Source organism: Pelobates fuscus, chromosome 2 (assembly GCF_036172605.1).
Source record: "Pelobates fuscus isolate aPelFus1 chromosome 2, aPelFus1.pri, whole genome shotgun sequence".
NCBI lineage: Eukaryota > Metazoa > Chordata > Amphibia > Anura > Pelobatidae > Pelobates > Pelobates fuscus.
The window spans coordinates 25,149,997-25,176,013 of record NC_086318.1 but is presented as its reverse complement, the minus strand read 5'-3'; the positions used below and the strand labels follow the sequence as shown (position 1 = coordinate 25,176,013).

Below are 26,017 nucleotides of genomic sequence, written 5' to 3'. Positions count from 1 at the left end.
AGTCCCTTTGAGACTTTCCCTGGCTTATATACTATACGTCGGTGGGCGGACAGGCTTTATTATGGCCCTCTCACTCACGCACCAAATCTCTGAAACAATAAAATTTTGTAATCCACAAAGTTCCTCGTCACTCCGACTGAGTCGTGCGTTTTAACCGGATCTTGCAGGGATTCTCTGGATCTGCTGTAGCTTGCCAAGAATCGACTGCTGCTGGTTTAACCCTGGAGTGATGTATCCACTGAGTCACTTCGGCTACTTTTATCGCTGTAGGGGTAGACAAAAGAACAACATAAGGACCTCTCCACTTGGGCCCTAACGGTACATTATTCCACTCTTTAATCCACACTTGGTCTCCTGGGTGGTAACTATGAACTGGGGGATAAATATTCACAGGTAATCTATCTTGTACCCATTTCTGTACCTCCTCCATAGTCTTACCCAACTCTACAACCTGCTGCCGGGTAATTCCTTCTCCCAACTGACTCAAATCCCCCCTTAAGTTACCAAGTACGGGAGGTGGTCGCCCATACATGATTTCATGGTAGGTGTACTGCGGATTCGCAATAGAGTTATGGGCAAGAGAACGTTCCACTTAAGTTGGGTTTCCTGACACATTTTAGCCAACTGATTCTTAATAGTTCTATTCATTCTCTCTACCTTACCAGAACTCTGGGGTCTATATGCCGTATGAAGCCTCCACTTTATACCAAGCATATGAGTCAGTTGTTGTAGGCACTGATGAACAAAAGCTGGACCATTGTCCGATCCTATAGAGCAGGGTAGTCCATATCGGGGTATTATTTCTCGTAGCAGGAATCTCACAACTTCCCCTGCTTTCTCTGTACGAGTAGGACATGCTTCTACCCAGCCTGAATAGGTGCACACAATTACCAACAGGTAACGATGTCCACCCGATTTAGGCATCACTGTATAGTCAATTTGTAAATCGGACATGGGGAGTCCCCCCATAAACTGGACTCCTGGTGGCTTTACTGGTCCTTGCCTTGCATTATTTTTAGCACACGTTACACATCTTCGTACAATGGCCTGAGTCAAGTTGGACAATCTTGGTATGTAGAAATGTTTTCTGAGAGATTCCTCTGTGCTGTCTCTCCCAGAATGTGTCCCGTTGTGGTAATTTTGGACAATTTCTACCGCTAGTGATGCTGGAATGACTATTCTTCCATCTTCTAACTGATACCATTTGTTCTCCAAATACTTTCCAGGTTCAGTCTTTAAACACTCCTCTTCTTGAGCTGTATAAGCTGGAGTCCATTGAGACAGTGGAGTTGGTATAAGAGCAGCTATATGCCCCACATATTCCTGTCTTCCCGATTCAGCGGCACGCTTAGCTGCACTGTCTGCCATCCGATTTCCTTTAGTTACATCACTATCTCCTCTCAGATGCGCTCGACAATGTATGATACCGACTTCTTTCGGCTCCCACACTGCTTCTAATAGTTGTAGGATTTCAGCTGCATACTTGATTTCTTTGCCTTCTGAATTCAATAGTCCTTTTTCTTTATACAAAGCTCCGTGGGCATGAGTGGTTAAAAACGCATACTTGGAGTCCGTGTAGATGTTCACTCTTAAACCTTCAGCCAACTGTAACGCTCGTGTCAGTGCTATCAATTCTGCCTTTTGTGCTGATGTTCCTTTCGCCAGTGGCCGAGCTTCTATCACCTTGTCAATTGTTGTTACTGCATATCCTGCATAGCGGATCCCTTCTTTCACATAACTACTGCCGTCAGTGTAATATTGAACATCGGGGTTCTGGATGGGAAAATCACGAAGATCTGGTCTACTTGAAAATACTTCATCCATTACTTCCAAACAATCATGTTGACTTTCAGTAGGTTGTGGCAAAAGGGTAGCTGGATTTAAGGTGTTTACAGTCTCTAAATGCACTCTTGGGTTTTCACACAACATTGCTTGATACTTGGTCATACGGCTATTACTAAACCAATGATTTCCTTTGTAATCCAACAACGTCTGTACTGCATGTGGGACTCGTACATAAAGTTCTTGACCCAGAGTGAGTTTATCGGCTTCAGCTACTAGCAGGGCAGCTGCAGCTACGGCTCTTAGACAAGGTGGAAGTCCGCTGGCCACTGCATCCAGTTGTTTAGACATGTAGGCAACAGGTCTTTGCCATGATCCCAAGTACTGTGTCAATACTCCCACAGCCATTCTTCTTTGCTCATGTACATACAGGTAGAATGGTCGTGTGTGATCAGGTAGACCTAATGCTGGGGCACTCATCAAAGCCTTCTTCACATCTTCAAATGCCGTTTGCTGTTCTTGAGTCCATAAGAAGGGGTCGTGCTCTGTACCTTTGATAGCTGCATACAGAGGTTTTGCCAGTATCGCGTAGCTGGGAATCCATATCCTACAGAAGCCTGCTGCCCCCAAGAATTCTCGCACTTGTCTTCTATTCTTGGGTATCGGTATTTGGCACACAGCTTCTTTTCTCTCTGGCCCCATAATTCTTTGACCTTCAGAGATATGGAATCCCAGATATTTGACAGTTGGCAAACACAACTGAGCCTTCTTTCTAGACACCTTGTATCCTGCCTTCCAGAGAATGTGTAGTAGATCGTGCGTTGCTTGCTGACATATTTCCTTTGTAACTGCTGCTATCAACAAGTCATCTACATATTGTAACAATACACACTCTCCTGGGATGGACTCGAAATCCAGTAGATCTTGACTTAGAGCTGAACCAAATAGGGTAGGTGAATTTTTAAACCCTTGGGGCAGTCTTGTCCAGGTCATTTGGCGTTTTGAGCCCGTCACAGCGTTTTCCCATTGGAAAGCGAAGATACATTGACTTTCTGCGGCAATTCGGAGGCAAAAGAAGGCATCTTTGAGGTCTAAGACTGTAAAATAAGTAGCCCCGCCCGGAATTAAAGCAAGCAGGTTATATGGATTGGGTACAACTGGATGTATACTAACAACCGCATCATTGACTGCTCTCAAGTCCTGCACAGGTCGATACTCATCTGTACCGGGCTTTTGAACAGGCAGCAATGGGGTGTTCCAGGGGGAAGTACAGAATTTTAGGATACCATACCGTATGAACTTATCCAGATAAGATTGGATGTTCTTCTTAGCCTTCTGCGGGATGTGATATTGTCTTAGGCTCACTGGATAAACCCCAAGTTTTAGTTCGATTTTAATAGGTGGAATATTGTGGGCCAGTCCTGGTGGGTTGTTCTCTGCCCAAACTCCTGGTATGTTGAATAAGGATTCATCACTCCTAGGGTTTTGGCTAGTCAACGCTGTATAAAGTCGCCACTCTTCTTCCTTTGGTACGGATAATGTCATAATACCTGAAGGTCATTAAACTTTAAGGATGTTGTTCCATTTGGTAGGAACGTAATCTGCGCTTGTAACTTAGATAGCATATCACGTCCCAGCAATTGGACTGGACATTCAGGCATATAAAGGAATTGATGTTTTACTACATGGCCTCCCAATGTACAGAGTCGACTTTTAAGAACCGGTTTTTCAGCACTTCTTCCAGTTGCTCCTATTACAGTAATAGTCCTTCCAGATGGAGGAGCAACTAGGTTAGTCACCACTGAATGTTCAGCACCAGTGTCGATCATGAACGCACTCCGTTTTCCCCCTATTGATACATCGACCATAGGCTCCGCTCGACCAAGGGGGATGGAGCCCGGTCGGTATCAATAGTCCTCCATGACCGTGTCAGCCAATCCTACAAAGTCCCTACCTTCTCTATCGCGGGACCTTTGCGCTGCTGGAAAATACCTATCTTCCCTAACACTTCCTCTGTTCCCATTGCTCCCTCTATTACCATTACTCCCTCCGGGGCCTCCTCTACCTCTCGCTCTGCCTCTAAAGTTTCCGTAACCTGCCCTGGGTTGGTCTCTCTCGTACTGCTCTCTTTGTGGACACTCGTTCCTCCAATGCCCTTCTTCCTTGCAATACGCGCATTGATTCCTACTCAAGGGCTCCCTATTCCATCTACCATCGCCTCTATCTGGGCCCAGTCTATCTACGCCTGCGATCGCTACCGCTAACATATCTGCCTTTTTACGCATCTTGCGCTCTTCCTCTTTCTTACTTTCTGTTTCCCTGTTCATGTATACTTTATTCGCTACCTCCATTAGTTGGGTGATAGACATACCTGCAAACCCTTCTAACTTCTGTAGCTTGCGCTTAATATCTCCGTAAGCTTGGCTGACAAAGGCGGAGTTCACCATTCGGGAATTATCTGCGTCTTCCGGATTAAAGGGGGTATACAAGCGGTATGCCTCCAATAATCGGTCATAAAAGACACTGGGCGCTTCATCACTTTTCTGAATCACCTCAACTGTCTTCGACATATTAATGGCTTTCTTTCCTCCGGCTTTCATGCCAGCAATTATAGCGTCTCTATAGGCTCTGAGTTGAACCATATCAGCACCATTTACATTCCAGTCGGGATCGGTGTTAGGATAATGTGTTGCGGCCCATGCTGCTGGATTGGCTTGATTCAAAGCACGGGCTCTATCCTCTAGCGCTTTAATGGCCGCTTGATTAATCCTTGTCCTTTCCTCATTGTTAAACAAAGTCATTAATAACTGCTGGCAATCAGCCCATGTCGGGTTATGTGTCTGAACTATTGAGGTGAACAGATCAGTCATAGCTTGTGGTTTCTCAGTATATGAGGAATTGTGGGTCTTCCAATTCAAGAGATCGGTTGTCGTGAACGGGACATATACGAAGACTGGGTCAGCATGTGCCATTTGACCTGCGGCATCGATATAGGCTGACTCCCGGGTCAAAGAGGCATCTGATAAATGTTTTAATTGTTGGGTACCGGTCAGTTGTCGGGTTAGTATGGGGCTACGTAGAGGGGCGTCAGTTAGAGGTTCCGGTCGGGGGGTAATAAGGCATGAGGTTGTGGGAGCTTGGTTTTGGGAAAAGTTAGTAAATAGAACACTTCGAGCCGAGCTAGAAGAAGCTTGACCGGAAGTCTGAAGTGGCGCCAAATCAGGATATTCAGATCTAATGGGGGTTGGTTCTGGTTCCGGAAGGGGAGATTTAGTACGAGAGGGGGTGGATTCTGTACTGGAGGAGGAAGCGGAAGTGGATGAGGGCAATGAGGGGAGGGGTATAGAACTTCCTGCATTCGCGTCACTTCCTCTTAAAGGAAAGTAAGGGGGCGGCAAAGGGATCTCGGACTCAGGGGGCGTGTCCAAAATGGGCCTAACACCAGTCCTAGTGGACAAACAAGTCCTAGCCACCATGAGGCATGTCGTGGCATGTCTGAATCCATTTTGGCGAGTCATTTACGGCCTGTCTCCAACAATCAATATAAGGAAACTGCCCGTAAAGTTCAGGCCTACCTGATACAGCCACGTGTAAGCGCTGTACCAGAGTTGGATCCAAACTGCCACGTGGCGGCCATGCCGCAACCAAAGTAGGCCACTCCCTAGTACACAAAGTGACCAAACGTACAGGAGACATTTTAACCCCAAAATCACATGTTTTGAATCCCTTTTTAAAATTCTTCACCATACAACCTAAGGGATCCGGAATCGTTGACTCCGACGCGCCCATACTTATCAATGGAACGTCGTTGACAACGAATACTATGCACGCGTACTTATTCAACAGTCACACCCGTTTCCTCTGGCAACAGCACCACGTGGTACGGTTACCAAGTGAAACGTACACAATAACACAATAAACACTCAGGGAATTCCCGTACACGCACAGCTGTTACACCAGTCACTAGATAATCAATATTATGCCCTTTGGCGAAACTATACAGTCACCCACGCTATAATTCTCTATATATGAATTACCCGTCTATAACACACCCCAGTAACATCGTCTTTTACAAATAGCGGTTACAGTACGGTTAGCATAGGTCAAAGCACAATTTAAGGTCACAATACAATTATTAGTGGTTATGGTGTTAAACATGCAATAGACGACAATGATTAGTACTTATATACAGTGTCAGTAAATATACAGGGTTATGGTACCGTGCACTATGATACAGCAACACACTATTAACACTCTCGCTAGACGGCTGAGCTCGCGCTATCTAACAAGATATACACTTTACTAAACAATCTTTAACACATTTACAATTCCCAACTAAACTATTGGCCAGTACCTTGAATGGACTACCTAAAACTATGTACACCCGTTTTGGTTAGCCACACTGCCCAAGCACCACATATAGCGAGCTAGAGGACCGAATTTACACAGGCGCCTCTTAGTCGATTACTATCAAAAATCTAGTGGGTTCCAAATTTACACGCCTTCCCACTTAGCCAAGATAGGTTGAGAGCTAGCGCACCGAATTTACACAGGCGCCGCTTAGTCTCCCGGTCCCTCCGACCTAGCGAACGTAATATACACCCTAGAACGCTAGTCTAGACAAGACACCGGTGTCCGGCTAGGGCTATTTACACAGGACCCCGCCTGACTAACCAAATCAAACGGTCTGACTAAAGAGCGTTCGATTGAGCGGTGCGCCTTCGCTCCTTCCCTCCGACAGAGGGGGCAGATTCCATACACAAATAACCCCTTATGGGCCTACCGCACAATCGGTATACCCCTAGTGGGTCTGCCGTCTAAAACAGCAGTTGTCTTACCTCCTCGTTCCTGAACCTGAGTTCACACTCATCGACGGGGACACCCCAGCACTTCTTACGTAGAGGCCGATGATCTCCTGGACAACAGACCAGTGGCGCCGAGACGAAGGGAGGTCCACGCAGAAGTTCAGGGGTGCAGCCGTAGAGAACGTGGGCAAAGATAGACCGTCTCACGCCTCTGCCTCTCAGCTACCGTTGAACGATGAGCTTCCCGGCCAATGCACCAAATGATACCGGAGAAACTGACGGAAGCAAAGCACAGAGAGATGGACACAGGTTTATTCAGGAAGGAAGAGATTCTTTATTGGATCACCGATCGGGACTCAGAGGGACTAATGTCACCAAAATACAGCAAGTTCTGAGCCCCGGACAATAGTGCAGGCTCCTTATATAGGCACATAACTCCTCCCATATTAAGCTCCACCCGCACATTCTCTTGACCAATCAATACAAATAAGAATTAACTTCCTGCTTGACCGCATGGCCTGTCCAGCACAATGGAGGAGGGGAATACTATATCCTGTATTCTTGCACATGCTCCGTACACTACTGATCGTATCTTGCCTCGTGCAACCAACTGATCGATACGTCAGCATATGCACGTACACATGCCACGTGGTAATCTCGGCCTACTAAATTTATTTTTACCGAGATTCCACCACACTAGAATTTGTAACAAATTGATAGTTTAAACGTGAAGTGAAAATTCCTTTAAAAAAAAAAAAAATACAAAATTGAACACAATTAAAAAAATAAAAAAATTAAAAAAAAAGCAACCCTTTTGCGGCTATACCTGGGGAAATCACGGTTTAGTAAACATACGCCCAATGAAAACATGCATGAATTTAATTATGCAATTTTTCATTGGGGTATACTGTATCTAAAATCAGCTTGCAAAAGCTGCAGATTTCTTGTCTGCAGCAAGCTGAAGTGCTTTGAGGGTCTGGAGTGTGTCTTATGTTTATGCTAAAATGTGCCTTGTGCAAATATTTTTTTTTTTAATATTTTATTTTCTAATCTATATATAAAAATGAAGAAAGGAAAACATTTACTAAGGGGTATTTCTTGCCCACACAACCAAGGGGTCTTTGAGGTCACCAGGCATTTTTAATCTCATGCCGTAAAACACATTTCATCCAGTACGTTTGCAGAAGATACCAATGACTTAACTTCCTAGCATTGGTCTTGTTAGATTTGATTTTTCAGTTTTCTCCTGACTCCAGCTTGTATTTCCGATAACCTCATTTTTTGCTGTAATTACCTTGACCTGTCACCTTTCCATGCATTTCATCTCCCCGTGTAATGGATCCAGACGGTCCTCACAGTACTGTTGTACAGGGTGCCTACTTGCCATATCTACTTGCAGTCATTACAGGTACTCAACAGCAGTAAACTAAACATCATGATAACCACTGTGAAGAAGACACTTGGAGATGGACCACCATCAGTTCAGAGAGCACAGGTTTGGAACTCTGTGACCATAGAGATCAGGCCAACGGTGGACCACACCACATTTTGAAACAAACTAAAGACATGGCAATCATTACTAACATATTCCTTATTTTTCCTCTCTCTCCCACTGTTTATAATTTTTACAGTTGAGCCTAATAGATATGTCTAATTATTGTACTTGTCCTTAAACTAATTGATTTATGGGGGGGCGTGGCTGACCGCCGAGCAAGATGGCCGCTCAGTGAATTGCTCCGGCACATGGGCTCCAACAAAATTGAGTTTATTCAAGACTGAAACCGCAAACAAGCTTTCAATTGCTATGGCTTCCTCCAAAACTAAAAAATCCGCCACCAAAGCTGACAAATCCATTTTTTTTTTGGCAGAAATCCACCCCTGCGAGCGAGACCGCACGGGCGGCTACTCAAGATGGCGCGGACGACTCAGTCACCACGATGCAGCACCCGACGCCAGAATCTACACTGCCTGCAGAATACCTCACGCGTGGCCACTTCGAAAGGGCTATGGAAGGAATGGCAGCAAAACTTATAAACACCTGGCAGACAACAGCGGAGCAGATCAAAAGAGAGGTGAGAGACCTCTCCGCCAGAACCGCCACGGTGGAGCGACACTGTGAAGAATTGTCCTCCACACAAGCAGACATGTCGGGGCAACTACAAGCCCTACAACGTCAAATGGAGCAGATAGACACCCGGGTGGCAGACCAAGAAGACAGGGCGCGGCGTAATAATTTAAGGCTCAGGGGCATCCCAGAGTCCGTTATTCCGGCCGACCTACACACTTATGTGCAAGGCCTTCTCCGTGCCTACGCTCCAGACATCCCGTCTGACATGCTCCTAACTGACAGAGTACACCGAGTTGCAAGGCCGCGACACCTACCCGAAGCCATCCCGCGGGACGTCCTAATGCGAGTACACTACTATCATATTAAAGAACTGATCCTCCGGACGCACCGCAGCAAAACAGACCCACATGTAGACTACCCGTCAGTACGCATTATGGCGGACATCTCTGCAACCACCCTCCGACGTAGGCGAGAATTCCTCCAATTCACGGCAGCTCTACGCTCCAACGGAATCAGATACAGGTGGGGCTTCCCCACGAAGATCATACTCACCAGGAACGGGGAAACCACTACCATCTCGACGCCGGAGGAAGGGAAGTCAGCACTCATGAAATGGGGCCTTCACTCAACACCCACATCGGGGCCACAGCCTAACTCACCACGAGGAAAGCGCAATGAAAACATGGACTAATCAATTACCACCATAGTCTTACTGACTAAAGGACTGTTAGAGGCAAAGTAATGCAAGTATTGAACATGTTGACTGTTACGCTATGTCTGTGAGTATATACTCTGTTACACCCCATCCCGAGCCGACTGCGTTCAGCTCCATGCTGCTGACCCCCCTCCCTTACTGATACCGGTTGTTACAGACCGAGCGCGCATACCCCACATGTGTTCTGCCGCAATAGGTGCCCGACGCTGGGTGGCTAATCGCTAAACGGCGCCTAAACCCGCCGCAGATATTAAGCCTGACCCGCACTGACAGCACACGATCCCGCTGCACACACACAATAATTCCGACCACGGCCAATTCCCTCTGAACAGGGATTACTTATCTACCTGCCGCAGCCTAACTAGGCCGTCAAGCCCCGGGTGAATTAACCATGTGGCATGGGATTCGGCGTTGGCAGGCCACATACACGCCCAACGTATTCCCCCTAAGGACCTCAGGGAGTGCAGTAAACATGGCGGGGGAATTAACGGCCCAGGATTACCTAGGCATCCGAGTTAGGTCACTATACCACGTAGCCTTAAATTTGTCCACACAGGACTGTAAATATACTGGGTCTGTGATGTATATATGCACCATGCAATGTTATAAGCCAACAGCAGTTTGATCCGGCTCAAACAACAATGTATGTATACTTTGTGTAATCTTGCATGCCTCCTAAACTGTTCATGTTAATGTTAAGTCTCTCGTTTAATGACTGTTTAAAAAAGTTTCTCGCCCTCACGCTGAAGGTTTCAGCCCAAGACACCTCCTCATTCCGGAGCCCAACCAGCCACCCAATTGGAAAACCACTTCCAACACCCCGTGGTACGACCAGAGTACCAGCACTACAGGTCTCCTGTACACCCTCCCTGCACACCTCTACTAAATCCCCCCCTTACCGCGCATACCCCACGCTGCTTAGCGACGCCGCTGAGCAACAACTACCTCCTGGCTACGTGACAACACGATCTCAGCAACACACGTCACCATAGTTAACATGCTTGTATACTCACATAACACCAAAGGCCTCAACACCCCACATAAGAGGCGCATCCTTTTAGAAGACTTGAAGAAAGCCAAAGCAGATATAGTCTGTATACAGGAAATCCATTTTGTTACCAACCGAACCCCCACTTTCGCAAATAGGGAATACCCGGTACAATACCATGCAACACACACGTCAAAATCTAGAGGTGCTTCCATCTTACTACACAACTCTCTGACGGTAGAAACACTCCAGGTCAAAAAAGATAGCCAGGGTAGATATGTGATCCTCCAATGCATCATAAATAATACCCCGATGACCATAGTGAGCCTCTATAGTCCGAACGACCAACAGCGTAACTTCTTACATAAAGTCTTAGATAAAACACCGAATGACATAGCAAACCCTCTGATCATATGCGGGGATCTTAACCATACCATGGACTCTCGTATTGACTCTACGATACCCACTGCCTCAAGCAGACACTCAGACTAAACAATACGAACAAAGCACTCACAAAACTTATACAAGAGTATGGTCTGTATGACGCATGGAGAACGAAGCATCCCTCAACAAGAGAATACGCATTCTACTCACATGTACACAAAACCCATTCCAGAATTGACCATATACTTATATCAGGCACATTACTCCCACAGATGGAGGAATGCAACATCGGAAGTATTGTATGGTCTGATCACGCTCCAGTGACCCTCACCGTGCACAACCACTACCAGCACAGAGGGAAACTACCATGGCGTCTCAACGACACCCTATTATATGACAATACATATACGGCAAGCCTAGCGGAAAATCTAGAAAGCTACTTCCAGCTAAATGACAATCCAGAAGTATCGCCCATCTCAGTCTGGCAAGCTCACAAAGCTGTTATGAGAGGTCACTTGATAAGCCGAGCCTCCTATCTCCACAGTCAACGCAACAAAACACATATAGACCTCCTTAGGAGACTGCGAGATGTCACAGCAAAACACCTCCTGAATCCGTCAGACATATCTGCGGCAAGCATTAAAGACATCACTAAACAAATCAACGTCAGATCGCTAGAGAAGACAGCCCACATCCTTACCAAACTGAAAATGACCATGTATACCCAAGGCAACAAGGCAGGGAAACACTTATCTAATATGCTCAGACAAAAACAAGCCAACTCCAAAATCCCTTTCCTCCTCACAAGCAAAGGTGACAAGCTTCATAATCCTCAAGACATCAACGACAACATGGCAGACTATTATTACTCCCTCTATAACCTCAAAACAGACCCAACACTGCATCAACCAGGAATGCCAGAGATAGAAAGCTTCCTAACCTCGGTCACTCTGCCAACACTCACAAACGAACAGGATGCTCTTAAACAACCTATAACAACGACAGAAATACTAGACACCACCTGGGAAGTCACCAGGCCCAGATGGCCTATCTAATGCTTATTACAAACATTTTGCCCCTACACTAGCTCCGCATCTACAAAAAGTCTTCCACCATGCGCTACAGACAGGAACATTGCCAAAGGAGATGCTCATGGCGCATGTCGCAACCCTCCCCAAACCAGGGAAACCGCCTAACAAATGCCAAAACCTACAGCCTATATCCCTGTTAAATACAGATGTTAAGATACTGGCCAAAATCTTCTCGAACAGGCTCACACGTATAATCCCTACGATCATAGGCGGCGACCAAGTGGCATTTGTAGGGGGCAGACAGGGCTCAGATGGCACAAGGAAAACCCTAAACATACTATATGATATACAACATCAATTAACCCCCTGCGTACTACTATCACTAGACGCAGAAAAAGCCTTTGATAGGCTACACTGGCCCTTTTTACTCTCAGTCCTTCAGAAATTTGGTTTTCCGACTCAGTTTATATCGCTAGTTAATGCCCTATACTCCTCCCCAACGGCCAGAGTGGTGAATGGGGGATTTATATCTAAACCATTTGATATCTCAAATGGCTCAAGGCAAGGCTGCCCACTCTCCCCGCTGCTTTACATCCTTGCATTAGAACCCCTAGCCCAATTAATCCGGGAACACCCTGACATACATGGGATTAAGATACGAGACACAGAATACAAATTGTCCCTTTTCGCTGACGATATCCTCCTAACCCTTGAACAGCCACATGTATCACTGCCCAACTTCCATAAACTCCTCTCCCAATATAGCCTCTGCTCTTATTACAAATTAAATATTGCAAAGACCCTAGCACTAGGAATAAATATCCCGACCCCCACCTTGAGAAATTTACAAACAAATTTCAGCTACGACTGGAGACAAGACCACATCAAATTCCTTGGGGTCAACCTCACACCCACTACGAACACATTACACAAAGCAAACTATGTAAAGCTACACACGGAAATCAAAAACCTCCTGCAAAGCTGGAAAGGCAAATACGTATCTTGGACAGGTCGAATAGCAGCGATAAAAATGATAGTAATGCCAAAAATTCAGTATTTATTCCGCACACTCCCAATTAAACTGCCAAAGCAATACCTCATGGATCTACAGACCACCCTGACTAATTACATATGGGACCACAAAAAAACGAGAGTAGCCAGAACGACCCTATACAGACCTTCCACCCAAGGCGGTATGGGCCTCCCTGACATTGTAGGTTACTATAAAGCTGCCCACATAGCGCCCCTTATCACACTCGCACACCGACATGATCTCCCAGCATGGGCTGTAATAGAGAAAACTCACGCGCAGGGACTCTCCATACCTCTCCTAGCATGGCTGCCAAAACAGAATAGACCAAAACCCTCTGAGTTGTTACCTACAACGGCAATAACCCTATCCATATGGGATACATATCGAAAGAGGATGGGGGCAACAGCGACGCTCTCACCAGCACTCCCATTGGAAGCGCTACGGCTCCTAATCCCAGACTTCAACTACAAACTCTGGCACAGGCACGGAGTGAAAACTATGTCACAAATAATGCATAGAAACGACCTTAAACCACTACCAACTCTCCAAGTGGAACTCAAGCACTGCGACCTTCTCCTACAGACAAATGAAGTCCTGGACTCTAGCCCAGCCCGAGTCACCACAACCTAGCAGGGCGAACGCACACACTGGATAACACTACTACAAATGTGTACGAAGGCTAAACCAGCAACAAAACTTATCTCCACGATATACGCCTCAGAGCATACGCAACCTCAGATAAAACCGCCATCCTTCAAAACAGCATGGGAACAGGACTTCGGATACCAACTCAATGATGAACAATGGCAATACATTTACCGAGCTCACAAGAAAATGACCCTCTCTACAACTCACACGGAACTCGCACGTAAAATACTATACAGATGGTATCTGGTGCCCACCAGACTTAAACACAGCTATCCGGACGCATCAGACACATGCTGGAGGTGCACTGCTCACAGGGGCACCATGATACATATATGGTGGCAATGCCTGTCACTTGGGAGTTTCTGGCCCCAAGTCGCAAGCCTAATACAACACTGCACCGGAGTGCACCTCAACGCCTCGCCAGAAATATTTCTACTCCTCCTGCTACCGCAAATGCCTCACCTGCATCTTCGATACTTAATGTATCACATCATAATTGCTGCTCTTACACTCATCAGCCGCCAATGGAAAAAAACAACCGCTCCGACGATAAACCAATGCATTGCAGTGATAAACTCTACCAAAACATATGAAATTCTAGCAAGGAAAAGAAAACAGGGAAACATCTACTGGCGAAAAGCATGGGAACTATGGGACAAAACCCAACCAGAACCCTCCACCGTACAAGACCAGCTCATTTAGGAACCAAGCACAGACTTTCCTCGACTGGAAACTACATCACCACACCCCAGGGAAACATGAAACACATACCCAGCATACAGTCAATCACAGGCACGACACGCCACGTAGCCAGCAATGTACTATCATACTCCACTGCTACCCCCCCACCCCCCCCATCCCTTCCCTTTTTGCCTTTACCTTCATCCCTCCCGCCCCACAATAACTGGACTTACACCGGCATACGATAACAATAACGGCACAGGCTACCTCCTTGCCCTTCCTCTAACCGGGACCCACTACCACACACCATACCCTATCCAAGCCTGATAGGTCCACACAATATGTGAAAACAACATTGCCGACTATTAACGCAACTACCCTACTCTGTACAGTTGCAAGTACGACAGCCGTTAAACTTAAAATGTAAATGGTCAATAATGTCTCAAATTATGCCTAACCTTCTTCCTTTCTGTACCCCCTTCCCCTGCTACAAAAAATAAAAATTGTCAAATTCAAAAAAACTAATTGATTTATCAACAAAGCCCTTCCAAGTTTCATTTAGCCGGATCAGTTAGTTAGGAAAGCCTTTTGCCAGTGGGAAAATGGCTCAATGGCTCTTGAAACAGGTGTTTGAATTAGAAGAATTTAAAAGGGTTTGTTTTGGATGAATCAATTAATTGTCATCAGGTTGGGGCTTAATCTTTCTTCCACTACATCACAACATCGTCAATCTTACAAATGGCCCCAATAAATAAAAATAACTTTTTTTAATTATATATATATATATATATATATATATATATACATACACACACACACACACACACACATACCTCAAGCATCCCCCCCCTCACCTCCGTACCTAGGTGATGGGTCTCGCCAAACCCCTCTTTTATTTTCTTTCCTTGCTCTGGAATACTCGTTGGCTCGCACACTTCCGTACAGCCCAAAATGGAAACGAAGCCACCTTAAACACAGATCATTTTCAGTAGGTTCTCCCGTATGCAGATCTTTAGGAACCTTTGAGGACTCTTCAAGTGGATCATCACCCAACAAGCAATGTTTCTCCAAGCTGCCCTCTGCTTGCTGGCTTTGTGTCTGCCCTTCCTCATGCTGACATAAATCATAGTTTTTGGAATTTTTATTATCATGGCCAAATGCCATGTATAGATTTTTTCCATGAACCTGAAAACAACAACAACAATCGATGATAACTGTTGGCCTTGAAGCCACCATTCTGTCCCTCAATTAATCACATAGGTATGGTCATACATGGTAACTTTGTTGAGTGAGGCGGCCTCTAATCGTCTCCTCCTGTGCAATTATAAAATAATCCTATGAGAAGTGGTGTCGAGCTGGCCCTATGTAGAGGAGAGAGACCTAGAACTAACTATGCCAAGTATTTTAGGGCTTAGAACTCTATAAATGCAAATAAACTTTACCATTTGTAGCCCCATGAATTTTACGCAAGGTTTTTCCTAGCAAGTCCCTTTATTCATACGGTGTACATTTTTGTCTACATATTTTTACAAAATAACCTAAAACTAGTGCTAACAATAATATTGATAAGCCTAAAATTTATTTTGTGATTTCACTATAAATCCTGTGTTACCCCCAGTCTTGCAATGGCCCCAAACCATCACCTGAGAATTTATAAAATGTTGTCCCTTCAAATCTTGAGGATTGATCTGACGTGTTCTTCCTCCAACATTTACAATTAACAGATTCACAAATGGACGGACCAGTGAATTGAACTTCCGTACAGTTGGGCCTTCTGGCATCTCTGTAAAAAACACAGACCTGTATTTGGTTTTTCAGTAGCAAACATAGTGGAACAGTGATGTTACTGTAACAGAGGTTACACTTTTGTACTTCCCATAAGACGTCCAAAAACCTTCTACCATTGTATGTACAGAATAGTCTTTTCTCCCCTGTTTGCCAACTCCCCTTTTCCATTGTATAAAAAGGACTGATTTGGGGTTTTCATGTTCTATATGTTTAGCTATATGTTTAGCTAAATTTCATGTTCTATATGTTTAGCTAAATTTCCCTAAGTACTGAAAAAAAAGTACCGAAGAAGAAAAAAGTACAGAAAAAGTACTGAATTTCCATATGGGTTATAAAATAAAAAAATATAAAATTGGATTCCATTAATGAATCTATTTGATGTCTGGTGCCAGCGTACGGTATGCACCATGTGTGTCCAAAGCTTCACTATGAGCTTGCTGGTGTGATTTAGGGGTTACCTGCATGTACCCTCTCACTCTGTACGATAACTGAAAGCTGATGGGAGTGCTTCTAATAGGGAAGCAGCAATTGCCGTACATGTGCCATCTGTAACGGGACTGCAATATTAAATCCCCAGATCTCCGCTGGTATAGAAGGTAATATCCCAAATCCCCCAGTAACCAGAAGAAACACCATTCAGGGAGACAACTGCCAATTTTTAAACCGGCTTAAGGAGTTAACTGCCAACTGTCAACTTTTAAAAATGTTCTGCAATGCATTACACACACATACCCTTGGTTCTTAAAGTGGTACATACATATTGAACCGAACGGATACAGGCATTTAAACAGCAGGGAGAAGGTTTAACTGAGGGCCCACAGGCAAATACATGAAAAATCCTTCACAATGGCCCCCCTTTTTCTCCCTGCTCCGGCAACTCGGTTGGACCTTTCCTGGTCCAATAGGGTTGACGGGTCTTTCCAAAGTTTTTAATCTGAGGCCAAGCCGTTTGGCGCGACAGTCCATCAGCATTCTCGTTTTGCTTGCCTGGGCGATAATGAATAGTAAAGTCATAGGGCTGTAACGCCAGGCTCCAGCGCAGCAAACGGGCGTTCTCCCCTGAGACCCGTTTGAGCCAAACTATGGGATTGTGATCTGTGATGAGGGTGAAGACCCGGCCATAGAGATAGGGTGTGAGCTTTTTGAGTGCCCATACCAAGGCCAAACACTCCTTCTCAATGGTGGCATAACTGACCTCCCTTGGCAACAACTTCCGACTCAGGTATGCCACCGGGTGCTCTCCCCCATCCTCTCCGATCTGGCTTAGTACTGCCCCCAGTCCAAACATTGAAGCGTCTGTGTGGACAATAAACCTTTTGTTAGGATCTGGGGTAACCAACACTGGAGCATTAACAAGAGCATTCTTTAGTGCTTGGAAAGCCACCTCGCATTCCAGGGACCACAGGACTTGTCGGGGTAACTTATTTTTGGTCAGGTCGGTCAGGGGTTTGGCTAGGGCGCTATAGTCGGGTACAAAGCGTCTGTAATAGCCGGCTGTGCCCAAGAAAGCCATGACTTGTGTCTTGGTTTGGGGAGTGGGCCAATTGGCAACGGCCTCGATCTTAGCTGGCTCCGGCAGTTGCTTACCACATCCTACTCGGTGGCCCAAATATTGTACCTCCGCCATACCCAAATGACATTTGTCTGGTTTCAAGGTCAGCCCGGCCCCCTTTATCCTATCTAATACTACCCCTACGTGTTCTAGGTGCGCTTCCCAGGTATCGCTATGGATGGCGATGTCATCCAGGTAGGCGCATGCGTAGTCCTGGAGACCTCCCAGTAATTGGTCCACCATCCGTTGGAAGGTGGCCGGGGCGTTCTTCATCCCGAATGGCATAACCCGGAATTGGTATAGGCCGAACGGGGTGATGAAGGCAGACTTGGGTATGGCATCTTCTGCTAGGGGAATCTGCCAATATCCCTTACATAGGTCAATTGTGGTCAGATACTTCCCTGCAGAGCAAGCAGTTCGTCCATCTGCGGCATTGGACAGGCGTCAGAAACTGTTTTGTCGTTGAGTCGCCGGTAATCCACACAGAAGCGGGTTGTCCCGTCCTTCTTTGGTACTAGGACTACCGGCGAGGCCCAAGGACTTTCCGAGTGTTCTATTACCCCTAGCCGAAGCATCTCATCGATTTCCTTTCGCATCCCTTCTCGGAGTGCTTCCGGAATACGGTAAGGGGGCTGCCTCAGGGGTGCTTGCCCTGGAGTCTCCACCTTGTGGACGGCTAGGAGTATGTACCCAGGCTCCTGAGAGAATGTGGCCTGTTTGGTTTCTAGCAAGCGGACAGCTTGAGCCCTCTCTTGTGGTCCCAGCTGTTCGCCTAGTTGGACTTTCTCTATCTGGGTCCTCCCTTCATTGCTGCCCAATAGGTCAGGAAGAGGTAGTGTCTCTGTGTCTTCCCCTGCTGGTGCACAGATAGCAGTCCCTTCCTCTACCCGTTCCTGATAGGCCTTAAGCATGTTGATGTGAAAGGTTCGCTTCACATCCTCATCCTCGCAGCTAGCTATGGTGTAGGTGGTGTCGCATATCTGCCCTATAACTTTGTAGGGGCCCTGCCAGGTGGCCTGGAGCTTGTCTGTTCAGACCGGTCTTAGCACCATGACTTTTTGGCCGATCTGAAAGCTCCGGCGCCTAGCCCGTCGGTCATACCATACCCTCTGACGCTGCTGGGCCGCCCGGAGGTTTCCCTGCACCGCCTGGGCTAGTTCCTCCATGCAGTCCCGCAGTTCCAGCACATAAGGTACAACCGGGGTCCCCTCAATCTCCGTCTGCCCCTCCCAGTGGTCCTTGATAAGATCTAAAAGCCCCCTCACCCGCCTCCCATATAGGAGTTCGAAGGGTGAGAATCCGGTTGATTCCTGCGGCACCTCTCGGTAGGCAAAGAGAAGGTGTGGCAGGAACCGCTCCCAATCCTTGTACGCCATCGTGAACGACTTCAACATTTGCTTTAGTGTCCCGTTGAAGCGTTCACATAGGCCATTAGTCTGGGGGTGGTATGGGGAACTAGTCAGGGATTTAACTCCACAGACTTTCCATATCTGCTGGGTTACGTCGGCCGTGAACTGTGTACCTTGGTCGGACAGTACCTCCTTGGGAAAGCCCACTAGGGAGAATATCCGGACTAGCGCATCTGCCACCGTCTCAGCCTGTATGTTAGAAAGGGCCACCGCTTCGGGGTAACGGGTGGCGTAATCTACCACTGTGAGGATATAACGTTTGCCGAAGCGGCTAGGTTGGGCCAAGGGTCCTATGATGTCCACGGCTACCCTCGTGAATGGTTCTTCAATTATGGGCATGGAGACCAGTTTAGCCTTTGGGTGGTCTCCCTTCTTACCTATGCGTTGACATATCTCGCACGTCTGGCAATACGCCCGTACGTCATCGGATACCCCAGGCCAGAAAAAGTTCTCGGTTACCCGATATCCCGTCCTGCGTATTCCCAAGTGTCCTGCCAGAGGAACGTCGTGCCCAATTCTCAATAACTCCTGCCGGTATTTCCGTGGAACTACCAGCTGGCGTTTTTGCCTAGGCCCAGGTGCGTTAACCCGTGTCTCGGTGAGCCTGAACAAGCGGCCTTTTTCCCAGATAAACTGTTCCTTCTCTAACCCCCCGTTCCCTGCCTGGCCTTCTCTCGATACTTTCTGAGGGAAGGGTCTCCGGTCACCTCCCGCCCAAAGTCTTCTGGGGTGTCCCAGGGAAGGGGTTCTATAGTCAGGGGTAGGTCGGGTTGGCTTACCTGGGTCTCAGTAGGAAGCGGATGGCTCTCGGCAGCGCGACTTTGTGCTCTGGTCGTTACTGCGTGGGCCTCCTGAGCGGTGGTTGAGGCGAACGCCGAAGTCAGGGGCCCAATGTCATTGCCCAACACGGCTTCAGAGGGTAAGTCTTTCATTATGCCCACTTGAACATTGCTCTCGCACCCCAGTCCAGGTGTACTTGTGCGGTAGGAATGCGATACACTGCCCCCCCTGCCACTCTCACAGCAATTGATTTCCCCGGCTTCTCCGATGCGTAAATGAGATGTTGTTGTACTAGCGTGATGGTCGCACCACTGTCTCTTAATCCCCGTGCTGTCTTGCCGTTAACCATGACCAGTTGGCAATGGTGTTTCCGATTGTCTGTGACGGTGGATTGCACCATGAGGGCTTCGTAAAGGGTGCCCAATGGTTTTTCCTGACCCAGCTCCTTGGGACCCCAAGTCGAATCTACACAATGGGCTGCTGCTGGTGGTTGCTGGTACCCAGGTCGAAACCAATTTGACCTGGTGTGGTTGTCCATGGGGCAATTCTGTCGGATGTGACCCAGCTGTCGGCACCGGAAGCAACGTAGCTCGCCGACATCCTGTCGTGGGTAGCGAGAGTTAGAAGTCACCGGTCGGTTAGGGGGTTGGTATCGGGCTGCTGGTGGGTGTGATGGCACTGAAGGTTTTGGAGGTTGGACCCGTGGTGCGACTTGGTTAGTTTTGCGAGTATCCGCATACTCATCCGCCAACTTGGCGGCCTCTGGTAGAGACAGGGGCCTGCGGTCTCTCACCCAATCTTTGACATCCGCCTGGATATGGTTGTAAAACTGTTCCAGGAGTATCAGTTGCTAAATCTCCTCTGCTGTGGCGGCCTGGCTACTGTTAACCCAGTTTGAGGCCGACAAGGATAACTGGCATGCCCATTCCACGTAGGAATCTTTAGCGGTTTTGCATGAGTCCCTGAACTTGTGTCGGTAGGACTCTGGGGTTACTGCATAATGGGCCAGGAGTGCTTCTTTAACCCTGGCGTAGCTATGGATCTCCTGTTCTGGTACAGCCCGGAAAGCATCAGAGGCTTTGCCTGACAGCTTTCCTGACAATATTGAAACCCATTCTTCCTTAGCTATCCGGTGCAGGTTACATTGCCGCTCAAAATCTGCTAAATAGTTATCAATCTCACAGTCTTTTTCGTCAAAAGCTTTAAAAGCGCTGAACGGAATTTTCTTTGTATCCGCTGTGTTGTACTCACTGTTTGGGGAGTGTGCTGCTTCCTGCTGGACCGCTGCCAGTTTTAATTGTAGCTCTGCGTCTCTTTTTTGTTTAGCCTCCTCCGCTAAAAGGCTCATTACTTTCAGAATAATGTCAGCCGTTGGGTTCGGACCGAACCATGCTAGTTTCTCCCTCATTTCTTTGTTGGCTGGTGATTCCTCCTCCTGAATCACTGGTGTCTCCATCTCTTGTACAGCTGGCATTGCTGCAACCAAGTTCTCTCGGTCTAGCTCCATTAACTCTGCTATAATGACCTGCTTGGTTTTGTTGCTAGCAATCCTTCCACGAGCTTCCAGTAGCTCTTTCAGTGTATCTCTTTTAAGCAGGGTGTACCAGCCTTCCATTCACTGTTCCCAGTGTCTGCTTGGAATCCTGGTGTAACAGAAGTAAAAGGGAAAATCCCGCCGCTGCCAACTAGTTGTAACTGGACTGCAATATTAAATCCCCAGATCTCCGCTGGTATAGAAGGTAATATCCCAAATCCCCCAGTAACCAGAAGAAACACCATTCAGGGAGACAACTGCCAATTTTTAAACCGGCTTAAGGAGTTAACTGCCAACTGTCAACTTTTAAAAATGTTCTGCAATGCATTACACACACATACCCTTGGTTCTTAAAGTGGTACATACATATTGAACCGAACGGATACAGGCATTTAAACAGCAGGGAGAAGGTTTAACTGAGGGCCCACAGGCAAATACATGAAAAATCCTTCACACCATCTTTCCCATGTTTCTCTACAAGTCGCAGCTGATTAGTTACTAGGGATGTGCATGGGGAAAATATTTGATTCGGTTCAGCATTCCAAAATTCGTAACTTCGGCATTTCTCTTGCAGTCGCTTAGTAGATAACTCCCTAATTCCCACGGTATTAAGGAGCTATCTACCAAAAGGCTGAAAGACGTAAATTGGTCTAAATGTACTAATACCAAGTAAAAATCACTTAGTATTAGTCAATTCTGCCCCTACTCGCTATACCGCGAGTAGGGACATGTCTAGTAAATTTAGTAAATTTGGCTGAAAGACCAATTTAGGTCTTTCAGCCTTTTAGTAGATAGCTCTCTAATACCGTGGGAATTAGGGAGTTATCTACTTATTCATTCCTGTCATTACACTGACTGGCTATGTAACTTACATTTTATATCAATGTGTGTTACTTGATTGTTGTAAGTGTTGCAAATGCTTACAGCTGAACCCTGGCTATGTTTGCAAACTTTTTATTTAAACGTGTATACAGTGTAACATTCTTCATTCTTCCACTGGGTAGGTATATTAGTACTTCGACAATACTGTGCTTCTGAACTTTGGCAATTCTGGAACTTCGGAAGTCTCCGAATGTCCAAATTGTCGAAATTCGTCCTAATTGAAATTCGGAACGAAATGAATTGCACATGTCTAATAGATAGAAGTTATCAGTAATGACAACTTCACAGGAGTAAAGTTTATGGGTTTTAACCCTTTCAATGTTGAACTGGGTATTAAGTAATCATTGGTTGCATTTATTAAGATGCACTTGCTACTGGAATGTCACAGTAGCTACAGCACCTGTAGTTGCTGTGAAGGGCTTTAGAAGAACCGCCTACAAGAGGCATCTCCCTGCACTCCTATGTTGCTGTGCCAGTAGGGGTTAAATAAGTTACTAGTTACCTATTCACAAAACTGTATGAGAAAGGTTTTGTGAAGGGAAAGTAGTGAAGGGCTCTCTGCCCTTCCTCAGCACCCAGTCAGAGACTCCCTCATAAAAGCCTTGGACATCACCCGAATCCAGAGGGCAAAACAAACAGGTGCCAGCCTCAAAATGTGGGCGTTAAACTGGAAATGGTTTAACCCCTTAAGGTAAGATGGTGCCCAGGACATCCGTGCACTGTAACAACTTTGTTGATGTAAAGTTGTGATGGTAAATAGAGTGTTCCTTTAATTTCTGGTCTATGCTGCCAGTGGATTTACTGGGACGGCATATAACGGCATATTTGTAAATGCAATTTTCAGTTGTGTGTATGGCAGGTACAGTATTAAGAATGTATGTTTTGTCCCGCCATCCATGTATCTGTTCCAGCAGGGGTGCTAATGGTACAATCCATCCCTGCATGCATATATACAACGCTTGTTTTCCTGGCACTATAGTTTCACTTTAATGCAACTACAATGTAATCTAGAACAATACCAATGTATCTTATTTACACAGACTGACTTCTAAAACACATCTATTGGAGTTGAATAGAGCTCCACAGCAATAATACTCCCAGTAATGTATATTTATGCACTCAGACACCAACAATATGGAGCTCCTAGAGGGGCATTAGGATAGAAAAGTGGGAAAAGATGGATTCTGGTCCAAAATAGGGACTGTCCTTCCAAACTAGGGACACTTTGGAGGTATGGATTGTCCTCCATTTCTGGATTCAGTTATAGATGGCAGATTATGAATGCCAAGTACTAGATTCACCACACTGTGTTTCATATAGGCAACACATAATTCTGTTTAATGTAGAATTTAAATCAATATTCCAACATGATCAATACTTTGTTTTCCTGCTCAGCAGATTAATTCTATATTGCAGGGAAACATGGTGGCATTGACAATGGCAACCCAATTAACCCCTTCAACACATAACATGGGATTTCTCTAAAGCACTTTAACCAAAAGTCAGTATCTATAACTTGCCTCTGGCATAGCACATACAGGACCTCATAAAACAATTATCACATAATATTAATAATTTCATTTATTTTAGATTTGACATCATAATGGAACCTGGGGCATTCTGCCCTAATTTTATTTAAAGTTGAAGTAATATAGTATTACCTGCGAGGATCTCTCTGTAATATGGCTCTGTCTATAAATAACATGACCACACTGAGTGTCAGACACTCCTTTCTAATGATCAATGATCACACAGCTGCTGATATTAATGTTTAAAGGGACAGTCCATGCTGGATTTAATCCCCATTGCTTAATGTATTGTAGAGGCTAGTTACCTCTGAGTGTCCTTCCTGCAGCAAACCTCCAGGCTGTGATTCTTTTGCACTGTCTTCCTCCTGAATAAGAAATTAGATCACTCAGTCCAGGAATCCCTATTGAATGCCATAATGCACAGCTGGCACAACTTGCAAAGTTGGAGCACTCATCAATGAAATATCCTTAATGATTCCATTAGTTTCCATGGTGACTGCCCACTTCTATAGCTTTGCACCACATTCCAGAATATAACAGGTTGTCTTCATTGTCTACCTTTCCTGGCAGGCTATGAATTTATTCCTAATTAACCAAAGAACAAGGAAGGTCTGGAATTAGTAGCCACCTCTATACTGTGATCTTCTGAGAAAGATTTTACAACATATTAAAGTGACAATCAACACATCTAAAGCACTTACAGGGATATTCACCGATGATAAACCAAATTCCTCCAACGGGATGCACATTTGCAAATTATTGTTTACTTGCTTTTTGTACATGAATTGATCATTTGAAGAACGATTTGCCCACCAGTAGTACTAGCAGCTAGTGGGTAAATAGTAAAAAAAAAAAACCTTGGCGGCACGAGGGTTAATTATGTGGCAGCTGGCCAGATCTTGCTCGCCACATTAAAAAAGTAAAAAGTAAAATAAATAAAAATCCAATGGAGGTCAATAGAAGCCCCATATTATTATGATGGAGGTTGCAACCCTCCAGACACCACTTTCAGTCACCAGAAAGGTGGGATGAAACATTAAAAAGTAATGACTGGCCAGCCATTGACCCCCATAGGGATGGTGCCTGTGATGGGGCAATGGGTGGGAACTACTTTAAATTTTAAAGGACCACTATAGTGCCGGAAAACATACTCTTTTTCCTGGCACTATAGTGCCCTGAGGGTGCCCCCACCCTCAGGGACCCCCTCCCGCCAGGCTCTGGGGAGAGGAAAGGGGTTAAAACTTACCTTTCTCCAGCGCCGGGCGGGGAGCTCTCCTCCTCCGATCCTCCTCCTCTCCTCCCATGCGGCTGAATGCGCACGCGCGGCAAGAGCTGCGCGCGCATTCAGCCGGTCTCATAGGAAAGCATTATCAATGCTGTGGAACGCACCGTGGAACGCATGATGCTAATGGAGCCGAAACCGGAAGTGATCATACCAGGAAGTAACTAAACGAAGAGGAGGCTTGAAACGCAGGGCATCTCCGTTCCCATGGAAATTGCCCGCGAAATACAAGCCTGAAGCCCACAATTAATAAAGGTATATAAGCAGGAAGGAGTCCACAATATCTTCTGAACATTTTTTCCAGCTGAGGAAGCCAATTTGGTGAAACGCGTCCTGGATGAACAGTGAGCAGACAGAATTGCTTTTTGGACTATAAGCCACTAGTGTTATTTTATCTACATATTATTTTAAAGTTACTGTTATATATATATTTTTTTATAATAAATTACATATATATATTTTTACACTTACGGCTTTTATTTCTACCTGCTTTAACAAAGAAGGAATGTGGTCCTTAACCACATACACCTTATGAAAAGAGCCGATATATTGGCTCCGGGTTTGTGAGTATATCTACATTACCTCGTACTATACCTCCTATACACATAGACTGTACTACGCTATATGTTCCCTCCTATACCCATTACCTAGGACATTGCACCTGGAGAAAACTTGGACTGAAAGGAGGGTGAGGGTCGCCTCTACGGACCCTAAGGCGCATATACCTGAGCTAGTGTGATAGCTCTTGAAAGTGTGAGTCAGTTATCTACGCACTCCTTTTTTTATTTACACTCTGTATACAGGTTGCACTATGTTCTGTATATTTGTGTTTTTTGTTTAAGGTTACCCTGAATAGAGTGATACTACTCATAAATGTATATGATCCATTAAGGTACAGTTAGGATTTCTTTCATATTATTTCTATATATCCACTACTATTAGAGCGCTACACCGGATATCCCTTCCACTTCTACTATCTTTGATAGAAAGATAAGCACGGTGGCATAGCAGCTCACTATAAAACTTTGGAACTATCCAGATTACTAACCTATATACATAAGCGCTTGTACTTCCTATTCCATTATCAATGCTTTCCTATGGACGCTTGCGTGCTCTCACTGTGATT

General features: G+C 45.8%; 1 protein-coding gene across 1 annotated transcript in view; it reads right to left on the bottom strand.

The window, feature by feature from the left end:
- Window positions 1-23,805, bottom strand: part of NEIL2 (nei like DNA glycosylase 2) — a 29,449-nt gene extending 5,644 nt beyond the window's left edge. Inside the window, exons 1-3 of the mRNA XM_063441610.1 lie at window positions 23,742-23,805; window positions 15,779-15,918; window positions 14,998-15,320 (exon numbers count right to left, since the gene is read on the bottom strand). Of these exons, the coding sequence (XP_063297680.1) occupies window positions 14,998-15,320; window positions 15,779-15,916 (461 nt within the window). The 5' untranslated portion in view covers window positions 15,917-15,918; window positions 23,742-23,805. The remainder of the gene's footprint in view (window positions 1-14,997; window positions 15,321-15,778; window positions 15,919-23,741) is intronic.
- Between the last annotated feature and the right edge of the window lie 2,212 nt (window positions 23,806-26,017).